The sequence below is a fragment of the Molothrus aeneus genome, chromosome 7 (assembly GCF_037042795.1).
Source record: "Molothrus aeneus isolate 106 chromosome 7, BPBGC_Maene_1.0, whole genome shotgun sequence".
In the NCBI taxonomy this organism is placed as follows: Eukaryota; Metazoa; Chordata; class Aves; order Passeriformes; family Icteridae; genus Molothrus; species Molothrus aeneus.
In genome coordinates, this window is record NC_089652.1 from 7,253,123 (window position 1) to 7,275,381 (window position 22,259).

Genomic DNA, 22,259 nt, shown 5'->3' on the forward strand with positions numbered 1-22,259 from the left:
GCTTTTCAGCTTTGTCAGGAAGAAGCTGAATAGAAGCGCATGTCTATGATGGTGCTGAACTCAGTTTTAGTTTTAAACTGATATTTACTTTCTTTGGAGGTCAAAAATGAGGGAAGAGAGTGAAAAGACAGCTTAATCAGTTAAGATCTGATCATGAAGGAAAGGGAAAGGATGTGTGTATGTTCTGCAAGTCCCAATGCAATTTCTTCCTTGTTCCCTGAATCACAGATGGGCTTTTTCAAACGTGTGAGGCCACCTCAGGAAGAGCAAGAAAGAGAGCAGCTGCAACCACATGAGAACGGGGAGGGAACATCAGAAGCTTAAGCAGAGTTTTATCTGTAAGACATTCTGAAGTGTACACTTGCCTACATCTTGGTCACAAGTATTGGCTTCCCCCTTCATGAGCAAACACTCACCAGAGCAGAGCTGCTGGTCTCAGAAGGCATCAGCACTGTGTGCAAAACAAGGGCAAAACACTTACACCTCCCTCCTGCATTAATGCTGTTCCTGCCTGCCACTAACACATCTGCACTGACCCCTGGGCCAAACTCCAGTGACAGCAGTGCTGGGATTCTGCTTGCTGGGACACAGGACACATCATCTTCTCTGGTTCATGCACTGACTCTTCCATGAATTGCTACCCAGATTCTGCATTTGCCCTTGGAGCCAACAGCCTCCAGAGGTGCTGGCTGGATTCCATGGTTGGTTTTGGTTGGAGTACACTACATTTCATTGCCTAGCTCTTGAAAGTCAGTTGCACAAAAAAAAAAAAGGTGAATGTAGCTTGTTTTACAGTACTGAAGAATGTTCTTTACCCATTTGCTCTGATGATGATTTTTTTTCTCCTGCTCAACAAATAGGAAATATTCAGTGGAATCATTCACAGCTGATACCTGTTCTGCACACCAGTCATCTGTCTTGTGGTTTCTCTCCAGACCTTACAAATGCTGTTCTCCATATCCTGGGTCTCTTACTGTAGGGATTGAGCCTGCAAGCACCAAGTGAGGGATAGAAATCTGGGGCTGATGTACTTTCTGTGGGATTTGGGGAAAAGATTCAGGGCAAGATCCCAAGACTCTGTTGTGTATTTCCACAGTGCAGGATCCAGGTGTTCCACAGTTTTTGGCACCATGGATGCATTCATGCCCCGCCAGGGACAAGATGCTGGGCTGTGGCTGCCAACAGACGTGTGTGAGAAAACCTTGGATGCCCACAAGTCACACCTGTGCAGGGTTTGATGTGAAGGCTGTAAATTACTTGGCTGGTGTTTTGGTTTCTAGCAGAGCACTGGAGGGGCACTGTGTGGCACAGCTTACCTGGTGCACTGCAGGGAAGCTGTCAGTCCTCGCTTTCCCTGCCTGACCATGCCCCGGTGCAGGATGGAGTGACACAGGGGCTGTTCACACCAGGCTCTCTGCCAGCCACACCCATGGATCTGGATTACAGCTGCACTTCAGCCACACTCACACCTCCCTCACCTCCTGCCCCCAGAGAACAGTGAGTCAAATGAAGCAGGGAAGAGCTGGCAGTGCACAAGGGTTCAAAAAGTAAAGGCTGATTTGGCTTGTTTCATTTCACTCATTCATTGTTTCATGGGCTTGTTTCATTGGATTCACTCATTGTTTCAGTCCCTGCATGTTTCTTTGCACAAGACATTTCGTTGCACAAGACATTTCATTATGTTTAATGCATTTCATTACCAGAAAAGACACTAAGTATTTTGATCCATTGCTGGTTTTTGAACATACCAGAAGGTCAGTGGTTTAAAGCCATGGGTTTACGTCACTCTCAGCTTATTTCTCTCACCATTGGTGTAGTAAAAGGAAACTTCTTACACTGATTGAGACAAGAGCATTATCTGTGCATTTCAGTAGACAAGGAACTGCAGAGCAGGAGGTTGTTCAGCTTGCAGCCACAGGTTGCACAGATCCTACAGTGGACATACCCGAACCATTACTAAGGTGCCTTCTATGAGATATGTTTATTCTCTTTCCCAAAAAGAGAATAAATTACACTATAAACTCCCTGTGTGCAGTCAGGCACACAAAGGAAGACTTCTATTGTTCTTACACCAGTGAGATTTCTATGTAGACAAGCTCTTGAAAGGGCAAAATCTCTGGTTTGGTTTTGTACCTTGGGGTTTCTGTTCATAGCTGCATCTCCCCCATAAATACAGCAGTGCTCACTAAACCCAGAATTTTCTGAAATGAGCAGTTTGTTTCAACTCTGATTTCTGCATCCTTTCAGGGGTTTAAAATCTGCCAATGGCTTTTGTTAAGTCCATTTTTACTTGCTGATCCACGATGGCATCTGAGAGCACTGAGTCTGGGAGGGGCCAGTATGTTCACCAGATATAGGCTTGCATATTTATCCATTTACATGGGTTGGGTTTAGACACTTTGTTAGATAAAATTAGTTTACATGAAAGGATGTAGGGCATGATTCTGCTTTCAAGGTCTTCAGTGTGGCCAATGTTTTATTTTTGTCTTTATTTTTAGTATTGTTACTAGTAATGTAGTTGAGAATCAGGAGTCAGGCTTTGATCCTGGCCTCAAAATGTGACTTTGGCATTTTCAGTTTCTTACATGGGCTTGTGGTTCTCATGCTTTGTCAGCTGATTATCTGTGTGCAAGGAGCTTGGTTTTACTCAGTCTTAATCTCAGTAGGGTAAGAGGTTTAAGAGACTGCCAGACAGATTATAGCTCTAATTCCTCCATGTGTGCTTTCATTACATGTACACTCCATGGTGACTTGAAATTTATTAGACTACTTGCATGTGTAGGCTTTATTAGGAGGTGAAAAAGAGTATTTAAATAAAAATCATGGTCAAGATTCCTCCTGCTCACATGGAGGGGATACCATAGCATTGCTAATGTCAGTGCTAATTGCATCCTAATTTTACTGGAAATTCTCTTTTTGCTGATTTTCAGGATAAGAAGGTACATTTTATTGGTACAACTGCTGTAGCTATAGAAAGTATCTTCCATTTTTGAAGTTACATAAAATAAGACTTATTTAAGTGATTTTTATTTCTTGCCTTCTGCTGAAGGATGAAAACAAATAGTTGCTTCTTCCATGTCCATTAATTTCCAGTTAGGTTCAAAAGACCACAGTAGCATATGTAAATGGAGTATACAGGTTGCTTAATGAGCATAGGTGTAACACCTCAAATTCAGTTTAAAGTAGCATTTGTGTTTCAGGGAGATTCCAAACTGGAAATTTTCCTGAATGGGGGTGCAGGAAACTTTTGATAGTGTGTTCTAGATTCAGCAATAAGAGTCCAGATTATGTATGTACTTGTGTCAATATAAATTTTATACTAACTTACAGGCCTTGATGTATTCTTATAGCAAGTGCTGTAGAAGGATGTTAAAGCTTTTAAAGAAACTTTAGAAAAGGTATTTTAGAATGAAATTAATGCCTTTGAGTCGAAATTGGTATGCATAAGGTGCATACTGGAAGCATTTAAAAAATACAAGTACAGTAACAGAGAATTAGCCTTCTTTTAAGAGCTATGTTTCAGGAGCAGATTTTTTATGACTATAAAATCAACAGCTGTGTAATTATTTAGACAATGAAAACATTTTAAAAGAGCTATATCTTTTATAATGAAATATGAAATTATGTAAGTACTCCAGTTTGCAATTGATGCAGCATCTCATGATCAATACTGAAAAGTGATTTATATTACAGAATGCATATTATCTATTACTATATTTGACAATATTTAGAAAATGTAAAGCAAGGAACGTAATTTATAGGTTTACATTTCTTTCAAGAAACTATGAAATTGTGGAAATAGCTTTTGTTTAAGCATGACTTTAAAATCAAATATGGGCTCTATTTATCAACATAATTTGAAATCTTTGAGTAAGTTTGCCAAGTTATCAGGGTTTTTTCTGTTTTAAATCTTGATCTACACATTGATTTCCAATTCACATAATGCTTGTGGAAACTTTTTAAAGTTTACTATGTGTGCTCTTTCTTTATAAAACATTTAATCCAAGCAAAGGTATTAAATATTTAGTTGTTTCTAAACTTGAGTCCATGCTTAAATAGTCTTAAAGGGTATTTTGAAAATACTTTAGCTATAATCTTGGTGATTTGAAGGAATCATGCTGCACTTGGATTTTTTGCAGCATTTGGGTTTGTTGTTGGTTACCCTGACAGAATCCTAGAGTATTTTTTCCTCCACCTTCCCCAACAGTCTCAGAGCAGCATTACACTGGTTTTTGGTTAGTCTGGACCAAAGACAAAAACCAGGTTTTGTCTTTGGTCCAGCCTAACGTGACCCTTTGAACGTGATTCTTTGTGTCCAATGCTGCTGGCTGTTAATGAGTTGGAAAAAAAAAATAGATATTTTATTACAGAAAAACAGGACTCCAAAAGCTAAAAAAGGTGATGGCAGGGCCCAGAGGAGATAATTTTGGTTTGCTCCTGAGGCGTGCCGAGCTCTGTTGGCAGTGGCCCTGTCACAGCCAGATGCCAGAGTTGGGATCCTGGCTGTTGCTGAGCTCTGTGGCTCCTGTGGGATCTGAGCTCCTTGGATGGGATCCTGGCTGTTGCTGAGCTCTGTGGCTCCTGTGGGATCTGAACTCCTTGGATGGGACCATGGCTGTTGCTGAGCTCTGTGACTCCTGTGGGATCTGAACTCCTTGGGTGGGACCATGGCTGTTGCTGAGCTCTGTGGCTCCTGTGGGATCTGAACTCCTTGGCACTGAGTCTCCAGCCCCCAGGTGCAATATGCCATGGTCTGGCCTGGCTCACTGCCAGTCCTCTGCCCACCCAAGGGCCGTGGTGTTTCCTTTTTTTGTGAGGACCTTGCAGAGCCAGTGTGCTCACTGGAGGCGATGGATTAATTAATTAATAATGCTGTTGGAAGCCTTTGATCACCCACATTGGGTGAAGCTTGGTGTATATTCTAAAGTGTGTCCACTACTAACTCGTGAGTGCTTCAGAACTGGGACCAGCTTTTTAAGGCCATGGTGGAAAATTTGAGTAGAGGCTATAGGAAAATGGGGTTGAGTCTGTAGTACTACTGCTGTTTCATGTGGTTGTGGTATTTAGTTCTGGTTTTTCCCAATGTGTAGAATTTTAACACAGCACAGGAAATCTAACCTTTCATGCAATGACTTTCTCCAGATATGCTGCATTAAAGGTGAATAACTTGACCCTTGGCTTTTGCAAAGTAATGAAAGATTTCATGTAGCATTTGCATCTTAAAAAATCCTTGTACAGGTTTTGCTTTTCTAGTCCATGAAGGAAACCTGTATTTGCTATGATACACATATGCTGAAAATGTAACATTTTATTTCTTCATAATGGATTTTTTTGCCTTTCTTTTGTGTTTGCTCGTGCATTAAATCAGTAAAGCATTATTTGCACAAGCAGAAAATTTACATACTAATGAGAGTGCTGCATTTTATGTTTCTTTGTCATGCAGTAAATACTTGCAGCATAAATGGGAATATTTTCAGTTACTATGAACTTGTTTCAAAGGTCTTCGGTACATTTAAGGAGAGCAATATACATTTGAAGTCACCTTATTTTGTTTTAAATTATAAATTGTGCAAAGAAGTGGGTATTGTGGCACAGTAATTTTGTACTGATATGAAATATATAGCTATTAAAGCTATGGTTTGCTTTTTAACTCATTCTTTTCATCCTAAGGCAAATTTGAGTGTTTTTATTAGGTTGTATTTTTCTATGTATATATATACAATTTCAAAATACTATGATTGGGTAAACTGAAAAATGTAATTATTGATTTGATTCTGATACTTAGAATTTTGGAATAAAATACCTCTTAATCAACAGAAATTCTGTTGTAGGTTTGTTTTTGTTTGGTTTTTTTTTAGCTGTATTTTTTAAATGCATTTAATTCACCAGAAATATTTCATAATGTATGTTTGTACTCCACGAGTACGTGCTTAATTAAAACACCTTACATTTACACAACTTTTAGGTTCGCACCTCAAGTGGCATCTTGAGTCAAAAAATCTTGTAAAAGTAAGAAAAATGATCTAGTCACAGACTATATTCTATCACCATCAAACTGATTACCAGCAGAAATTTCTGCATACCAGAAATAAATATTTTAGACTTTATAGGTACCAAATTGCTGTAGAAAATGATGGCATCTTGTCCTGAGGTTAGGAAAATTCTCAGAGAGCTGGAGTTTCTTTCTTTGTTGTATTTTTAGTCTCATTTTATCTCAGTGTTACATTTTTTCTGATTACCAGTCATACTCACCTGTGTGAGTGGGGTGACAGCAATATTTTGTGTCACAATAAAGGCATACATGAGTGTGTTTTATTGATAAAACAGAGAGAAATAAATGTGATTGTGAACACTTCAGAAAAACTCCGAACTAGTGAGTTCCCTGGCTTGCTAGTAGAGAATTTGTCAACCTAAAGGGAAGAGTGATAAAGGAGACAGAAAAGATGAAAATCTGATATTTGTAGTTTATTTACAACTCCCACTGATGTCACAGTAGCTGTACCTGATGTAGGAAACACGACAGCAGCAAACATGTTTGTTAAAAGCCAAACGTGGCTTTTAGCCTTTGTTCAACACACCCTGCAGCCAACACAGGCCTGGTTCCTGTTAAATAAGATACCTGCACTTGGATAGCAGCACAGGGAGCACTGCATCTGCCTAGCAGCTCCAAATTAATATATTATTATTGAGAAATTAGTGACAACAGCTGTCTCATTACAGGAACAAGGCAACAGAGTGCTTTTTCAAGTTCCCATTTTATGGTGTAGCCACTTCAGGTAAGATGGTGGCCCATGCCTCGAGGTAATTTGCACTTACTCCACTCCACTGGAGCTCTGCTGCTGTGCTTTGGCTCTTTGCACACCTGAATGATGCTTCACTGTGTGTTTTGATCATTAGTTCGTTTGTAAATTAATTGCTAATACATTAATACTTCACTGCATATCAGTACATTAATATTTTTAAATCCCCGTTTCAGACATTCTCAAGAACTTTGTGAACAATTGGAAATAATTTGAAAAAATATTTATAGGAATTTCTGATCAATAGATTGTCTGATCTGCATAAAGAATTGAGGTTAGTGCTGTCAGCTGCCCATCTTCTCACAAGGCATTTCACAATCAATCTGTTCCACTGCATCTTCCTGATAAACCTCCTGAAAGCCTGGTGCTGAATTATTACCCCTCTTGACAAACACACAGGACATGCTAAGACTCGGTTTGCAGGACACAAAAGCGCAAAACAGATCTTGAAAATGTGAGAAGAATATTGACAGTAAAATACCCCATTGTAATTGGCGTTATTTGTAATTTTACGTGCAGACCTGGCCTGTGTGGCACTGCTTTTGAGAGTTTTGCAGAGTCCACACAGATTGACATTTCTGTGTCAGTTGTGCACACATTTTCAGCCCTGGCACAACAGCAGATGCCAAGTTCAGTGGTTGATGGCAATGGTTGTAACTTCTCTGCAGTTTGAGGAGTGTGTAACAACCTTTAATGACTGCAGGAGTTACTGCTGGACACAATTCCTCAAGAGAATACTCAGGTAGTTGAAATAAATCACGACAAACCTTCATTTCTTCAAAGAAAATTTGTTTAAGAAGAAAATCCTGATTGTGATTGTCTTTTTGCTGAAATTAATGTTATTGTGTACCCTGATTTTTCCTAGTAATTTTTCTAAATGTAATACAGACAATTAATTTCCACATGTTATTCCCCATTTGGAGCCATTTTCAAGAAAGCTTTTATCACACATTTAACAGATTTCTTCCCCCCCAGAACTTTATAAATGAATAATTGTGCATATTCATATCATCAAAATTAATTTAAAACGTTCCAGCTGCCAAGTTGGTTCAACTATTCCTCTGCAAATAATTTATATCTTGTTAAAAGCTCATGTCTGCAAACATTTGGGAATGAATTTGTGATCTGCCACACCCTCAGTCACCAGACAAATTCCTGAATAAAGGAAGCTCAGAGCAGCAGCAGCAGCAAGTTTTCTGCAGGTCCCTTTCTTCCACCTGGGACCACAAACAGTTGCAGGGAATCCAAAATTAATTCAGCTCTAAGAGTGGCTGTGCAGGAACAGCCACTCTTCCTTCCCAGTGCCCACATAAAAGGTTAAATTAGGAAGCTGGGTGAGAGGATGTTAATTAAGCAAATAGGCACTGAGCATGTCTGCTAAACTAAAAAGAGATTTTTTTTTTTCTTTATGAGCTCCTGGAGGAGTTTCACATGAAATACATGGTTGTTTTATTTGTCTGGGTTTTGTGGTCCTTTGCTGCCTTTCAAGAAAAGTCAAAATGAAATCAGGTTTTCATGGCAAAGGGTTTTTTTTTTTTTGGTGCTGATTAAGAAAAAAGAGATTGACAGACTGACAATAAAGAATAGTATTGAGAAGTACCTGCTGAGGAGAATGTGCATCTCCCACTACCCTGCAAGCAGTGACTATTCCAAAATGGTGCCAATGGACTATCATCAACTGCAATAAAAGCAAATTGTATTTTCTATGTCCAAAATATATTTCAAGTCATTGTTAATGGCAGTGAAATAATTACTTTGTACTGTATAGAATGACTGGAGGCATAAGGAAAAATATTTTTTTTTTTCAGATTTTATAAGAGATATGTTGAAAATATGCACAGTAACCTGTCAGTTCTTCCTTTCAGTATGGGCAAATTTATACCCTGCTACAGTTTGTGACTCTATTCCTCCATTTCTCTTTCAATGAAGAAATTTTCTGCGATCTGAAAATGACAGGATTTGGCCTAGTATGTTATAGTGTCTAAAATAAACCTTTTATTTGACTGATCTCTGTTTATTCAAAGGCAATTCAAATAATTTTATACTTTCCAAAGAAGTTTCCATTCACCATTTCAACATCCACTGAAGATTTAGTGTTTACCTGTTCTGTAAGTGCTCACGGAGAATGGGATGTTGGCCTCCCTGAAATCCTGGCACGGGCAGTGTGAGCCCCTGGGGCTGATCCCAGTGTGTGCTCAGCTCCCGGGCACACAGGTGGGGCTGCCTGCTCTGGGCACTTTGGTTTGTCTGGATGTGCTCCTTTTCTCGGGTTTTGGTTTTTTTCCCCAGCTTTATCTGCTGTGACTGCAGTGGTTTTTCCATTACCCACCCTGGGCTGTGTGGATACACCCAGCTGGATACACCCAGCTCCCTCATCAGGCGTGTGCTCCAGTCGCTGTGACAGCCTTGAAAATGACATTACATCTCCTAAAGCCTTGATCCTGCACGCAGCCATCTCCCTGCCTCGTGTGCATGTTTATCGTGTTTATTCCTATCAGCAGTTCCTGATACCCAACACTCCACCGATCAGCAGTATAGAGAATAAACATTTTAGCTCTCTCTCCTGAATGCATTTTTTAGAATTAAGGATGCACAAACGTAAAATTGGAATGTGTATACATGTGTTTGTGAGGCCAGAGAAAGGAAAGGCTCTGGAGCACAAGTGAGATGAGGAGCAGCTGGGGGAGCCGGGCGTGTTTATTCTGGAGAAAAGGCGGCCCAGGGGACACCTCGCCGCTCCTGCAGCTCCCTGAAAGCAGCAGCAGAAGCCAGATGGGCTCAGGACGAGAGGGCACAGCTTAAGGGGAGGTTTGGGATGGACATTAGGCAGAGTTTTTCCCAGAAAGGGTGATCAGACATCGGAACGGGCTGCGCAGAGAGGCGGCAGAGTCACCACGGTGGAGTCACCATCCCTGCGGGTGTTTAAGGACAGCCTGGAGGTGGCCCTCAGGGCTTGACACGGCGCTCTTGGGCCACAGGCTGGACTCAGTGACCTCGGAGGCCTTTCCCAGCCTTCCCAGTGGATTCCGTGCTTCCGTGGGTCACTGACACCGCGGCTGCCCCGGGTATCGCCGGCAGCGAGCGCGGGGGGCGACATCCCGGGCACCGGGGGCAGGGGGGCGGCGACATCCCGGGCACCTGGGGGAGGCGGCCCCGCTCGGCCCCGCCCCGGCACGTCGGTGGGCGGGCGGGCAGCGTCGCCGCCGCCGCAGAGCCGGGGCCGCGGGTGCGGAGCGCTGCGCCGGCCGCGCTCCCGCAATATGCCTCCGCTGCCCGCGGGCTGCTCGCCATGCCGGGCACCTGCGGGCGCCTCTCCGCGCTGCTCCCGGGGCTGGCGGCCGCGCTGCTGCCCGTGCTGATGGTGATGATGATGGTGATGGGGCGGCCGCCCCCCGCCGCCGCCGCCGCCACCCGCCCGCAGCAGCAGCGAGCGGCGCTGCCCGGGGGCGCCCCCGCCGCGGCATCAGGTACCGAACCCTCCTCTGTATCAGGTACCGACCCCTTCCCTGCACCTGGTACCGAACGTTCCTCTGCAGCCGGTACCGACCCCATCTCTGCATCCGGTACCGAACCCTCAGCCGGTACCGACCCTTCCCCTGCATCCCCCTTCCCCCCGGCGATACCCGGGGCTGCTGCCCCCGGGAGCGGGCACTGACCCGCACCTTGGCTAGCGGGGCTCCAGGGATTGCTGCTGGCTGGCAGGAATGGCCCCAGGGAGACAGCCGAGCGTCCGTGGAATAGAAATGTATGTGCGTGTCTCATGGACGGGTGTTTATTTCCGTGTATATTTCTGTGTATATTCCTGCGTCGCTTTAAAAATAACCCAGCTGATACGTGTGCGAGCATCTTGAGCCTGTCAAATGAGTGATGGGGCTGCTGAGCTCGTTAGTTTTTGCAGCCCCTCTGCAGATGCTTACCCAAGAGCACGGAAATAATGTGCATGTTTCAGCTTCAGGCCTTGGTTTTGCAGCCAAATAATTTGGGGGTACCCCTTTGCAGAACCAGAGCGAATAATGACGTGTCTGTACTGTCATCTGGTTTAAAAAATATATGTATAGTCTGAAGTTTAGGGGCTCAAATGAGGATAAACCCACTATTTTTCTTGCCATACTGCCTTTCACCAAAGAATTTCAAGATGGTTTCAAGCATGAATTAAGACCTTTTAACACCAAGGCTCCATTTCAGCATATCACTGGAGCATATGTTTCATTTTTAGCATATAGGCATGCATGCTTCTGTTTCCAGCTGACTTCAGGAAGGTATAAAATGTGCTTAGTTTCAGGCAGATGGTTAATATTTTCCTGAATTGAAGCCAATTTGCAAAGCTGCCGAAGTATATTTGTTAATTAGGAAATACAAGCAAAGATATTAAATTGCAGTATTTGCTTGCAAATTCTTTAAGATGTAGGATAAGTAACTAGATTTGATAGAAAATGAACAGAGTCTTAAAATTTTCTTTATACACTCCAAAATGCCTTGATTTACTCTTCAGGTCTTTTTTTTTGTGTGGGTTTGGGTTTGTTTTTATTATTGTCTTCCAAACATTTAAAACTGTAGCATTTTGAAGAAGAGCATTTGATGAACATCTTGGTCCTTGTTTTGTTTTTTTTTTTTTCATTTCCTCTGATGATTTTTCATTAGTTTGCTTCTTATCATACTTTTCGTAGAATATACCATTAATCACCAGCAAACACCACTTAAAAGGCATTGGCAGCATTTCTGGCTTGGGCAGTGAACATTTTGCTCATTAAAAATTGAGTGCCAAAAAAAAAAAAAACCAAAACCAGAAGGACAGTTTTTCTAATTCAATGATCCTCTTTGGTTTCAGGTATTGATTTCTTTTCAAGAAGCTCTGTTACCTTATCTCCTTCAGCCCTGGCCAAGGTCTTTGTTGAGATCTAACATTTTGATGCCTCTTCTCTTGGTTTGCTGTTGTTTTTGCAGGCCCACCTGCCCAGCTCTTGCTGCTTTCTTTTATTTGCTTTTTTGGCATCACAGGTTCTGAGGTATGAGAGTCCAGAAAGTGTCTCCTAGTCCACAGCTTTCATCATGATCACTCTCAATTTATGAATGTTAAAAGTTATTATTTGAGTTGGTTGTCAGCATTTGTTTATGTTAGGCTTACATATAGATAAAGGTTTATTTCACTTGTTGGCTGGATTTCTACATGATCTTGATTAATTTTTTTTCTTTTATAAAAGCAGAAAAAAGCCAATGGTAGACTTTGAAAAAGATAAACTAATTGCTTCTCTGAAACTTTTATTGCTCTGAAGAAGCTACTGAGCACCCTTGGTTTTTTTGTGCGGCATTTCAGCAAAGCATGTAAGCAATTTTTGCTTTATTGACATTTTGGACATTTTTAGAGGGAGAAGAGGACTCCTGACATATCTATAATGGACACTAATGTCTTTTTGTGTTAAATGATCAACGGATGGTTCACAGCTGCCAGGTAGGAGGGTTGAATGGCTGTTGCCTTTCCAGCAGAGCCATCCCTCAGGGCAAGGGGCCACTCCTGCAGCTGCAGGGGCTGGAGGCAGCTCTGCCTTCTGCCATCCAGGAGGAAGGAGCCTGCTGAATTTGGCTTTGTGCAGGGTGATGGGGACCCCAGGGCAAGGAGGAGCCTGCCTGAATTTGGCTTTGTGCAGGGTGATGGGGATCGAGAGAATTTGGGTTTGTGCAGGGTGATGGGGATCGAGAGAATTTGGGTTTGTGCAGGGTGATGGGGATCGAGAGAATTTGGGTTTGTGCAGGGTGATGGGGATGGAGAGAATTTGAGTTTGTGCAGGGTGATGGTGAACGAGGAGCTTTATCCTGCCTGAATTTGGGTTTGTGCAGGGTGATGGGGACCCCAGGGCTGCCCAGCAGAGCAGGTTTATCCTCCCTGAATTTGGGTTTGTGCAGGGTGATGGGGACCCCAGAGCTGCCCAGCAGAGCAGGTTTATCCTGCCTGGCCGGCAGGGCACAGGGCAGGGCTGGAGCTCTCAGCCTGCTGCCCTTTGACGTGTGTTCCCCTATCGATGGCCCTGTTCTGTCGAAGCTCATTACAGCGTTTTACAGATCAATTCCCCCCCGGATTAAGCGGCTCCTGCCGCTGGGATTGCTGTGCTGGCTGAGGAGGGATGCTGAAGTCAGCACAGCTGTGTGCAGAATCTGGGGTGCACACTCTGTGCTGACATGGAAGTGCAGCAGGGAGGAGGTAGTGGCACTTCATGACTTTTTGTTCATCTTTCTTTTTCCCGTGAAAACAGCAGCAAACTTGCCACTGCCAAGAGAAATAAGTAAATTCTGTAACAAGGCAGAGAACACATCCAAGAGGGATGCAGTTCATGGAGTTATTCTGACTTGTCACACCTCACAGATACAGGCATTCTTCCAAATTAAAGAAGAAAATAAAAAAAATTGGAGAGTGAGAAAGACAGGCCTCTCTGCTTAGGGTGGTGATTGCTGGAGTGGAGAACCTGCCTTGGTTCTTCCTTGTTCTTAGTGATTTTTTGCATTTTCCTTGTGGCAGTTTGGAAATCTGGGCTCTGCTGAGCGGGAGCAATTGAAGAGAAACCTCTGGGAGCCCCAGATATTCATCATTGAGGTCAGCAGGCTTGAGCACAAAATTCAGTGAATTATAGTCCTGGCTCTGATCCAGGCCAATCTGGTTTTGTTTTCCATGTTCCCTTTTCTTTATCTTTATTGAGGTGCATTCTTCACAGGAGCTGAGAGTTACATTTTTTAATGTTCATGAGGCTTGGGCTATCCTGATGTGGGGCATTATTATTCCCTTTCTAATGCAGATATTGCTCTATAAATAGAGCAGGGACCACTAATTGAATAAGTGATAGTTATCTGTATCAGCTCTGGGGCATGCACTGAATGAGCAGCTGCAGCAAAAGCAGCTGTGTCAGTGGCAACTGTCACTTTACACAGGGTGACATACAGCAGCTTCATCTTGGAGGGGTTTTACCATGTTGACACATTAAATTAGACTTGAACAATGTTTTAAAATAGGGGTTTTTTTCCCCAAGTGTGGATAGTCCCTGTACCTTTTGTAATCCCAGCATGAACAAGAAAATCCTTGCCCTGTTATTTGTTATAGACCGTGCCCAATCTGCCTCTTGGTCCAGAATTCAGGGAAAAAGGAATTTGTCCTGATTTTTGTGATTTTTTTTTAATTTTTTTTTTAAGCAGATAGCTTTGCATGCAGTGGGGAGATTAGCTTGGTTCTGTGGGGTGAAATTCTGTAGCAGCTAACAGTGGTGCTGAACAAAGGAGAGGGGGGATTTAGAATTGCTGTGTGTATTTTTTTGTTAATACACAAACCCCTGTTAGTGGAGACAGACGAGATAAATATGTGATTGTTGACAAATGCAGAAGAAAATCAGAGATTACTTTTTTACCTGCTGGAGGCAAATGCACTGCCTGGATGCTGCCTGTGGAATTTGGGTCTGAGCCCATGTCTCAGCACTGTCTGCCTGCATGTGATGATCAGTGGCTGCCTAATGTGAAGCTGTGCTGTAGACAAGTCATTTCTGGCTCAGAGTTTTCTAAACTCTTTTGTATGGTGGCTTAGTTTCCTCCTACTGGAATGATCAGGAAGAATTTCTCATGCTTCCTTTTTATTTGAGACACCAAAAGAGAAACATTTCTCCAAAACAACAACATGTTTGTGTGATTTACTGCTTTTTTAATCATGGTGTTCCATGTTTCTTGCTGTAGAATATTTTTCCTAATGACTTGAATATTGGTGTGTAGCTGATACTAATACTTGGGTATTTAGAGGAGCATTTGGTTCTGATATCTTGTTCCATTTGTCTGGGTTTGAATTTGGGCAATAACACATAATAATGCACTTAACCCCATGGTGTAGTGTGACTGTCTTCTTTGTCACTTGATGGAATAATCTGTATGGTTCGCTGTCCCCAAAGTCCCTGGATTGGGGATTAGTAGGGCAGCAATCAATCCAGTTTTGTTTTAGAGCTTTTGTTGCAGTCAGATACCACAGGAAAATGAGTGAGGAATTAAAAGCTGTGTGGGAGATTCTTTAGCATTCCAGTAAGGAAGGAAATTCAGTCATTTTCATGGCTCAGCAGTTATGTGGGATACAGTTGCTGCTCAAGGAGCCAGGGCTGTCTGAATAGAGGCTTCTGATCAGAGCTGGCATTATTTTTGTTTTATACAAGCAGCAACACAACCCTCTTATCCTGTGGATACTGGAACATAACTGGTGTCAGGGAAAAGGTTTCTTTTCCCTGAAAATAGAAGTGTTACACGCACATCCCAGCCAAATGGTTTAGTGGTTTAAGATAACTCCACCTATAGAAATCAGCTCAGAAAATGGCCTTTGATCTGCTGTTCATTTTTCTCAGGATTCCCAGCTCTGGTATTTCCAATGGTGGCTTCTCAGCCAGGTGAGACAATGCAAGACTTGGACATGTCCTGATTTGTTGGAGATGATGTTCTTAAATGTCTGAGCTTTCTGTGCTGTTCTAGGACTTGGCAATGCCACCAAATATCAGCGAGGGCATTAGGACACTGAGAGGGGATAAAGCATCTGCAGCTGGAAATGGGAATGAATAAGGAAAAAGAAATATTCATAGATGCACGTGCTCCAGGATATAGGTCACTCACTTGCTAACACAAGAAAAAGAGGAATTTGGGGTTTTTCATGGTAAAGCACGCATGAAAAAAATATGTGCTACTTTTTTTAGGAAGAGAATCTGCATAAACACAGGGGTACTGAGAAGCTCTGAAGAGTGAGAGACATCTCTCCCGAGCTGAAAGTTTGCTTTCACTGAAACCTGTAATACATTATACAGCATCATGCTCTGTACTTCAGAAAGCTTGGTTTCAGGAAACTTGCCTTGATAGTAGCTTTCATTGTGAAGAACTGAGAGAGACAATGTCTTTTTGAGAATTGTTGAGAGAGACAATGTCTTTTGGCATTCTTGGAATCAGGGCCCATGGATACATGGTCAGAAGTGGCAGGAAATTCCAAATTCTTGGAATCAGGGCCCATGGATACATGGTCAGAAGTGGCAGGAAAGGAGGGATTAATGATGGCAGGAAGGTGCCTATTGCAAGGTGGTAGTTTTTGCAGCTCTTGTTTGTTTTGCTAAAGTTTGCTTCTTGTCAATCTGTTGGCAGAAAGTGCACCATCAAAGGGCAATTGCTATGTAAAAACATTCACAGAATTACTGTCAGGCTGAGAATTTGGAATGCAGCTGCTATCTGGGTCACTGGGGATCTGTAGCAAGCTTTCTCTGTGAACTAGCTCAGTAGATGAAGTCTTTGAAGACACAGGCAAGGATCTGAGAGGAAAGTCTATTCCAAATAAACTCAATTCTTGGTGTGTCAAACTTAGCAAAACAGCACAGGTTACTTTGTTGTCTTGAAAGTTGCGTATTTTTACATCACTGTATCCATCTGTAATGAGTGGGGACTTGAGGCACAATGTGACAGAGCAAATGTGTCCCCTTTATTGCTCCTGAGACTGTGTTTCACTCCTGAATCACAGGTTTTACCCCTGGGGTGCTGCAGGAGCACCCAGGTTCTGTGATCAACCATTTCCCTTGAACCATCAGAGTTCTTTTATTCTCAAATAACTTTCTTGTGTTCAGCAGGTTGAAACCACCGGGTCTGGTTCCTCCTGCTTAATCCTGGCTTGCCAGGGGTGTTGAAACCATCAGGTCTAGCTCCCCCTGCCTGGTCCTGGCTTTGCCAGGGGTGTTCCAGCACAGCTCCTGCATGAACTGCCCCCTTGCACACATGGCTGCAAGGAGTTGCATTCAGGGGGCTGCAAAGCAGCTGCTGCATTTCCTGCCTTGCTTCTCTGGCACTGCTTGTAGCAGAAAACTCGAGGTTTGAGAACAATTTTCCTGCCAGCACAGGCTTGAGGGGAGGATGTATGAGTGTGCACAGCTTTACAACCAGCACTAGGGAAGGGTATTTGCTGGGGGAAGCTGTGCTAGGGAATTTGGGGTTGGAAAAGTAGAAGAGAATGCATTCATCTTGCAGAGCTCCCTAAGCCTGGTGTTTAGTAGGGCAGGTTTCACTCAGGGTGTGCTCAGCTGGGAGAGGCATTCCAGACCCTGTCAGCAGAGCTGGGTTCCTGGGAAAGGGAGAGGGCAGTCCTTCCAAATTCTGAGCCTGCAGCAGGGAGCATGGTTCCCTTTCACATCTACACCAGGTTACAGAGGGCAGCCTTTGGGCAGCTTGCTGCCCTGGAATCTGGGGGGATTTAGGTCAGGAAGGGATGACTCTTGGATCTTCCATACAGCAGGGCACTCATGGACTGTTGTGTGAGCAGGTTCTTGCTCTGGAGCAGTCCTGTGTGTGGAGGACCCTCCAAAGCACCTCCTGCCTTAGCACAGCTTCTCAGCCAGCGTGCAGGGCTGTGTGTGCCCCCAGCACTTCTGGCCAGTACAAAAACATCTGCTGTGAGCTTCACAAGGAGCTGTGAGCTGTTTGTAGAGGATGTGGATAAGGTCTCCTCCAGTCTCAGGTGGACCAGTTCCCCTGACTTTCCAGATCCTGTGTGCCCTTTGGCTGTAAGCAGGTTGTGCATTGTAGCTCGTGGCACTTGCATGGCATCACCCTGGTGATGTGTGGCCCTGTCTGATGTAGCTCCTGGAAGCCATCTGTGTGCCCTGCTGGGGTGGATAGGCCTGGCAGTGATGTTCTTGCCTGTCTGTGTGTGCATAAGCCCCCTAAGTCTCACCAAGGACAGGCATGAACCCTTCTTTCCCCTCAATTTCTTGTCCTTTCTCTTCCCTGTTTATGCTTTATCCTGTGGACTCAAAGAAAGTCTCTGCTGTCTGAAAGAAGTCAGGCTTCAGGGCACAATTGTCACAAGGTGGAAATGAGGCAGTTGCAGGGTCAGTTCCTCCTGCTGCACTTCCACATGACCCTTTCTCCAGCATTCTGCATTTACTGTTGACAGGGCCAGGTACATAAGAAACTGCACTTCTACCAAGGGAAGAGGCAAGAGGTGGCCTTCATTGAGATGACATGGAATAAATTGTGGCTTGTGGTGGATTAGAGAGCAAAAACCAGTTTTGTCCCTCTACCTTGTGATTTTTCCTTGCCCCATTTTGAGAAATGTGCTGGTTTTGGTGTGGGCCTTACCTGAGCCACTGGCAGCTGCACAAGTTAAGCTGCATGCCAGCTGTGGTGGGGGATTTTGGGGGCTTTCTGTGTGTGTTGAACCTGCTGCAGTGCTTATGATGAGTGTGAGGCATGCACTGAGCCATGTGCATGAGGAGCTCATGAAACAGAAGAACAGAGAATCTCAGAGCTGCTTCAACATGTCCCCAGCAGGCTGTGGTTGGTTGAAAGCCATTATTGATGTGAGCACTGCACCCCAAAAGTGCTCTGGGGTCTGTGGAGTGTTGTGGGATTGATGAGGGCTCCAGCCTGTGCCTCTGAGTGTTGGCTTGGGTGCTTTCACTAAACACAGTGTGGCTGTAGGCAGATCAGCTGGAGCACTGACTCATTGTGGTGCTGCTGAATTTAGGTGGGTTTTGTTTGTTTGCTTCAGTGTGGTCCTTAATAGTACCTCTGCCTTTTCTGAAATGTCTTCTTGTATTTCACATACTTTTATTTTCTTTATTTCTCATTAATCTTTTACCTGTATTTAATGCTTGAATTTTCCCACTGGTGTGTGCATGTAGCTTTCAGGGTTCAGGTTTAGTTTCATGTCAGAGCAGCCCTTTCATTACTCAAACTGATTTTACTTTCAGAATCGTTGGTATTACTGTTTTCACTTACTGCAAGAGTTATCATGTAATGCCATGCAAGACAAAGTATATGTTTTACCCCATTTTCCATAATGAAGCATGGAACTTGCATCAGATTGTGAGCCCTGAATTATCATAGGATGGTGTACTCCAGGTAAAACTTCCAGACAGATTTTCCGAATGTATTAAAATCAAATTAGCAGCTGAAATAGGTGAAGATGATACTTCTTGGTTTTATTTTCTGTGATTTGAGAGTAACTGAGAGTCTGGCTGGGTGTTTAGGCTGGAGGGGCCATTCTTAGAGCAGGGCTGGCACTGACCTCACACCTGGGAGCTCTTTCCTGTCAGGCCATGGAAGGCTGCAGGATTGGGGAACCTCTCTGGACAACCTATTCCCACGGCTGTTTGTCCTTAGAGAGAGAAGCAAATCCCTTGTCCAGTCAGATCCTTGCCTGCAGTTGGGAATTGCTGCCCTGCCATGCATCTCAACAGAGCTCTTGGCCCTTTATCCCTGGTAAATTCCTGGGAGAGGGAAGGCTGTTGTTTAGGGCCCCCAAAACCTTCCCTGTGCAAGGTTAACCAAGGCTCATGCCCTTCATGTGCCTTCCCCTAATGCTAGAACTGGGACAAGGTGGAGTTACACCCTCTGCTGCAGATTTGGGGCTGTTCCATAAGTATGATGCATGCAGTTGGCTCAGTCTGCTGAAATGGATACTGGTTATGAATCTTGGCAAAACACCAAATCTATTTATTATTAATGACTCTGCATGAGCAAGGCTCCCAAATGAAACTGATTGGAACACTCTCAGGGAAGTCATTTTCTGTGAGGTAGCAAATCTGGTTGGTAATTTCTACGTGCTAATCTGAGCTGTACTGGAGAGAAGGTCAATGATGTCAAGATATTTGAAAATATTGTCTGTTTTGCTGGGATGAAAAAGGAGGTGCTTGCCCTCTCCACCTATTATAGGCTCTAATGGAATTAAGAAAAGCTTCTTCATGTAATTGTGGAAAATATTTTTCCTCTGTTTTGAAGCATTTCATTAAGTGACTGAACAGGAGAAATGAGTAGTTTTATGTTGGGTAAATGCAGGATTTTGGTAGATTATGTGTTTAGAATGATAAAAACTGTTAATAACATGAATTATGGCTTGTGATAAACATCACAGATGCTTATTCTATTGTTTCTGGGAGCAAAGGAGAAAACTTACTCTCACTGGGCTGCAGTAGAGAGTTTCTTTGGATTACAGACCACTGAGGTTGAGAAAAATCCTCTAATTAAATTCAGCATGAGACCCAGTGAAACATTTGTGACACCCTGCATAGTTTGGGTGCAAAAGAATCTGTCATGGCTGTTTGCCTCTTAATTAGTTGTCAGCTTCCTTCTCCCTCTCTTGTGGTTTTTTTTTTGGGGGTGCTTTTTCTTAAGAACTTCCAGTGGAGAAAACCTGTCCCTTGACAAGTCTGCCTGCTGGATTCTTCAGTGCTCCATGGCACAGATTGTCCCAGAAATACTTAAGGGGATTTGTTTCCCCCCAGTCCAGCTGGCACCATCTCAGAGGTGCTGAATGAATCTTGAGTATTTTGGGGGGGGAAGAAAGAAATTGCTTACTGCCCCGTTCTCTAGCCTGGCTGTCAGCAAAACCATTTCCACCCTCCTGGAAAGGTTTCCATGGAGCTAAACCGTTTTCCCATTGCTCCCTACAGGACTCGGGGCATCTGCTGGGAAGGGAGAACTTGTGCTTGTGCAGGAGACAGCACAGCTGGGGCCTTCAGCTGGCTCTGGAGCACTGGGTGTGGGGCTGAGCTGCAGGCAGGCAGGGGTGACTCTGAGCAGCAGTGCCTGAGCCATGAGTGCACCCAGCTCTGACACCCTCCTGCACGGCACCCTTGGCCCAGTGCAGTTCTTGTTGTTTTGCTCCAGCCTGTGGCCTGATGTGACAGAACTTTCTCTTTTTTTAAACCCTTTTAAGCTCTGAGCAATAAGACTCATTTAAAATGAGTAGGAATCTGCAATCATTTCTCTAATACCTGGTGCTCTGTATTCTTTATGTTGTGTTTTTTCATCATTCACTTTATGAAACTCCACTTTAATGAAAATTTCTATATGAAAGAGACTGTAGCTTGTTGGGTGCTCTTGCTTTGTTGCTGCCATATGGATTTCCTAACTCTTGTAATAAAAAATTCCCATTCCACGTGTACAGAGCTACCCTTAGGGAATGTTGTCCTGCAAACTTTAAATTCTATTTCCTCCACATATGCCCTTATACATTGGCCTTCTTCCAAGGGATTAGAGAATCTTTTCCTGCAGGTGAAAGACAGACATTGCAGCAGCATTAGAAATATCTTTCTTGAAGGAGTGGTATGAGATTTTACAGCTTTAGGGGAAGAAAAGTACTCTCAGACAAGGGTAGAGACCAGGTTGTTATTGAAAAATATCTCTGAATGCAGCAGTGGTTGTCCTTTGCAATTAGTGAATGATGTGCACTGATGTTTGAATTTCTGGTTTGTGGGCTGTATTATGCCACAGAGTCTGTGGATGCATCTCTGTCTGAAGGTTTCACAGCAATAAATGTCATGTTTGAACAGGTGCTGCTTTGTTTTCCTGTGATTTTTTTCTTCCTCTCCTTCTGTCAAATGGAGGGTGTGTTTAAAATTGTACAGGGTTTTTTTTTCTGTAAATTCCACTCACAAGCCACCACTAGGAATTCCACAAAACAAATGCTGTACCTGACTCATTAGGACTAAAAAAAATAAAAATAAAGGTGATTCATGTTGTAAGGGTACTGGAATATTCTTTCTGTCCAAGTATATTGGCTGTTAGAGGGTAGGTTTGACAAATCATTCAAAATTCTCTACAAGAAATGGTCACATTTTTGTCAGGATGCTGCTGCTCACTGATTTATTTTTGCTGTGTAAATGCAGAAGGTTTAATTGTAAAGTTCATCAGTGGGAAATCCACATTGTTGGCTTACCCTCTAATAGACACTTGCCCATTTTTCTTGAATATAATTATTGTATATATATATTGTGGGATTTATGTATGTATGTATATCTTGAATATAAATGTATGTATATTATATCTTGAATATAATTCTTGTATAATATATTGTGGGGTTTATATAAAACCCCCATATTTAAAATAGAGTATTATGAAGATTTCATAGTATTCCCTTTGTACTTTTCCCCCCAATATTCTGTAACAAACTGAATTTTTAATATTTTCATTCCCTCAGCTCTGGTGCAAGCTAAAATGATACTGGCAGTGATTTAAAAAAAAATGAAAGAGCAGCATTACAGGCTTAATATTAGCCAGTGAGTAAACTGAAATGAAAAAAATAACCTTATAATGGCCTCTGAAATGCCTGGGCAAAGCTGTTTTATTTTGTAGGTTTTGGGAGCTCTTTCTAGTATTTGCTTGCTCATTTTAATCGCTTTCACTTGCAAATTTATCTCAATTTGAAAGGTAGATTTTATTTAAGATTTTATTCTTGTAATATTAATAATTTATCTCACTTATATCAAATTACAGACGACGATATTTAAAATAAATGACTCCTAAATAAGTGAAGCTCTGCAGACTGCAGCATTTCATCTTGTCTGCTGTCTGTCTCCCTTGCCCCAGGAAGGTGAATTTCTGCTTCAGTCTTCCATAGTAACCACAGCTCTGAGAGCCAGGCTGGCTGATTCAACAGAATAGCAGCAAATCAAAATGCAGAGTTGCTATGGTAATTTT

General features: G+C 43.0%; 1 protein-coding gene across 1 annotated transcript in view; it reads left to right on the plus strand.

The window, feature by feature from the left end:
* Positions 1 to 5,820, plus strand: part of ITGAV (integrin subunit alpha V) — a 47,531-nt gene extending 41,711 nt beyond the window's left edge. Inside the window, exon 30 of the mRNA XM_066553702.1 lies at positions 229 to 5,820. Coding sequence (XP_066409799.1) covers positions 229 to 324 — 96 coding nt within the window. The 3' untranslated portion in view covers positions 325 to 5,820. The remainder of the gene's footprint in view (positions 1 to 228) is intronic.
* Positions 5,821 to 22,259: the final 16,439 nt, after the last annotated feature.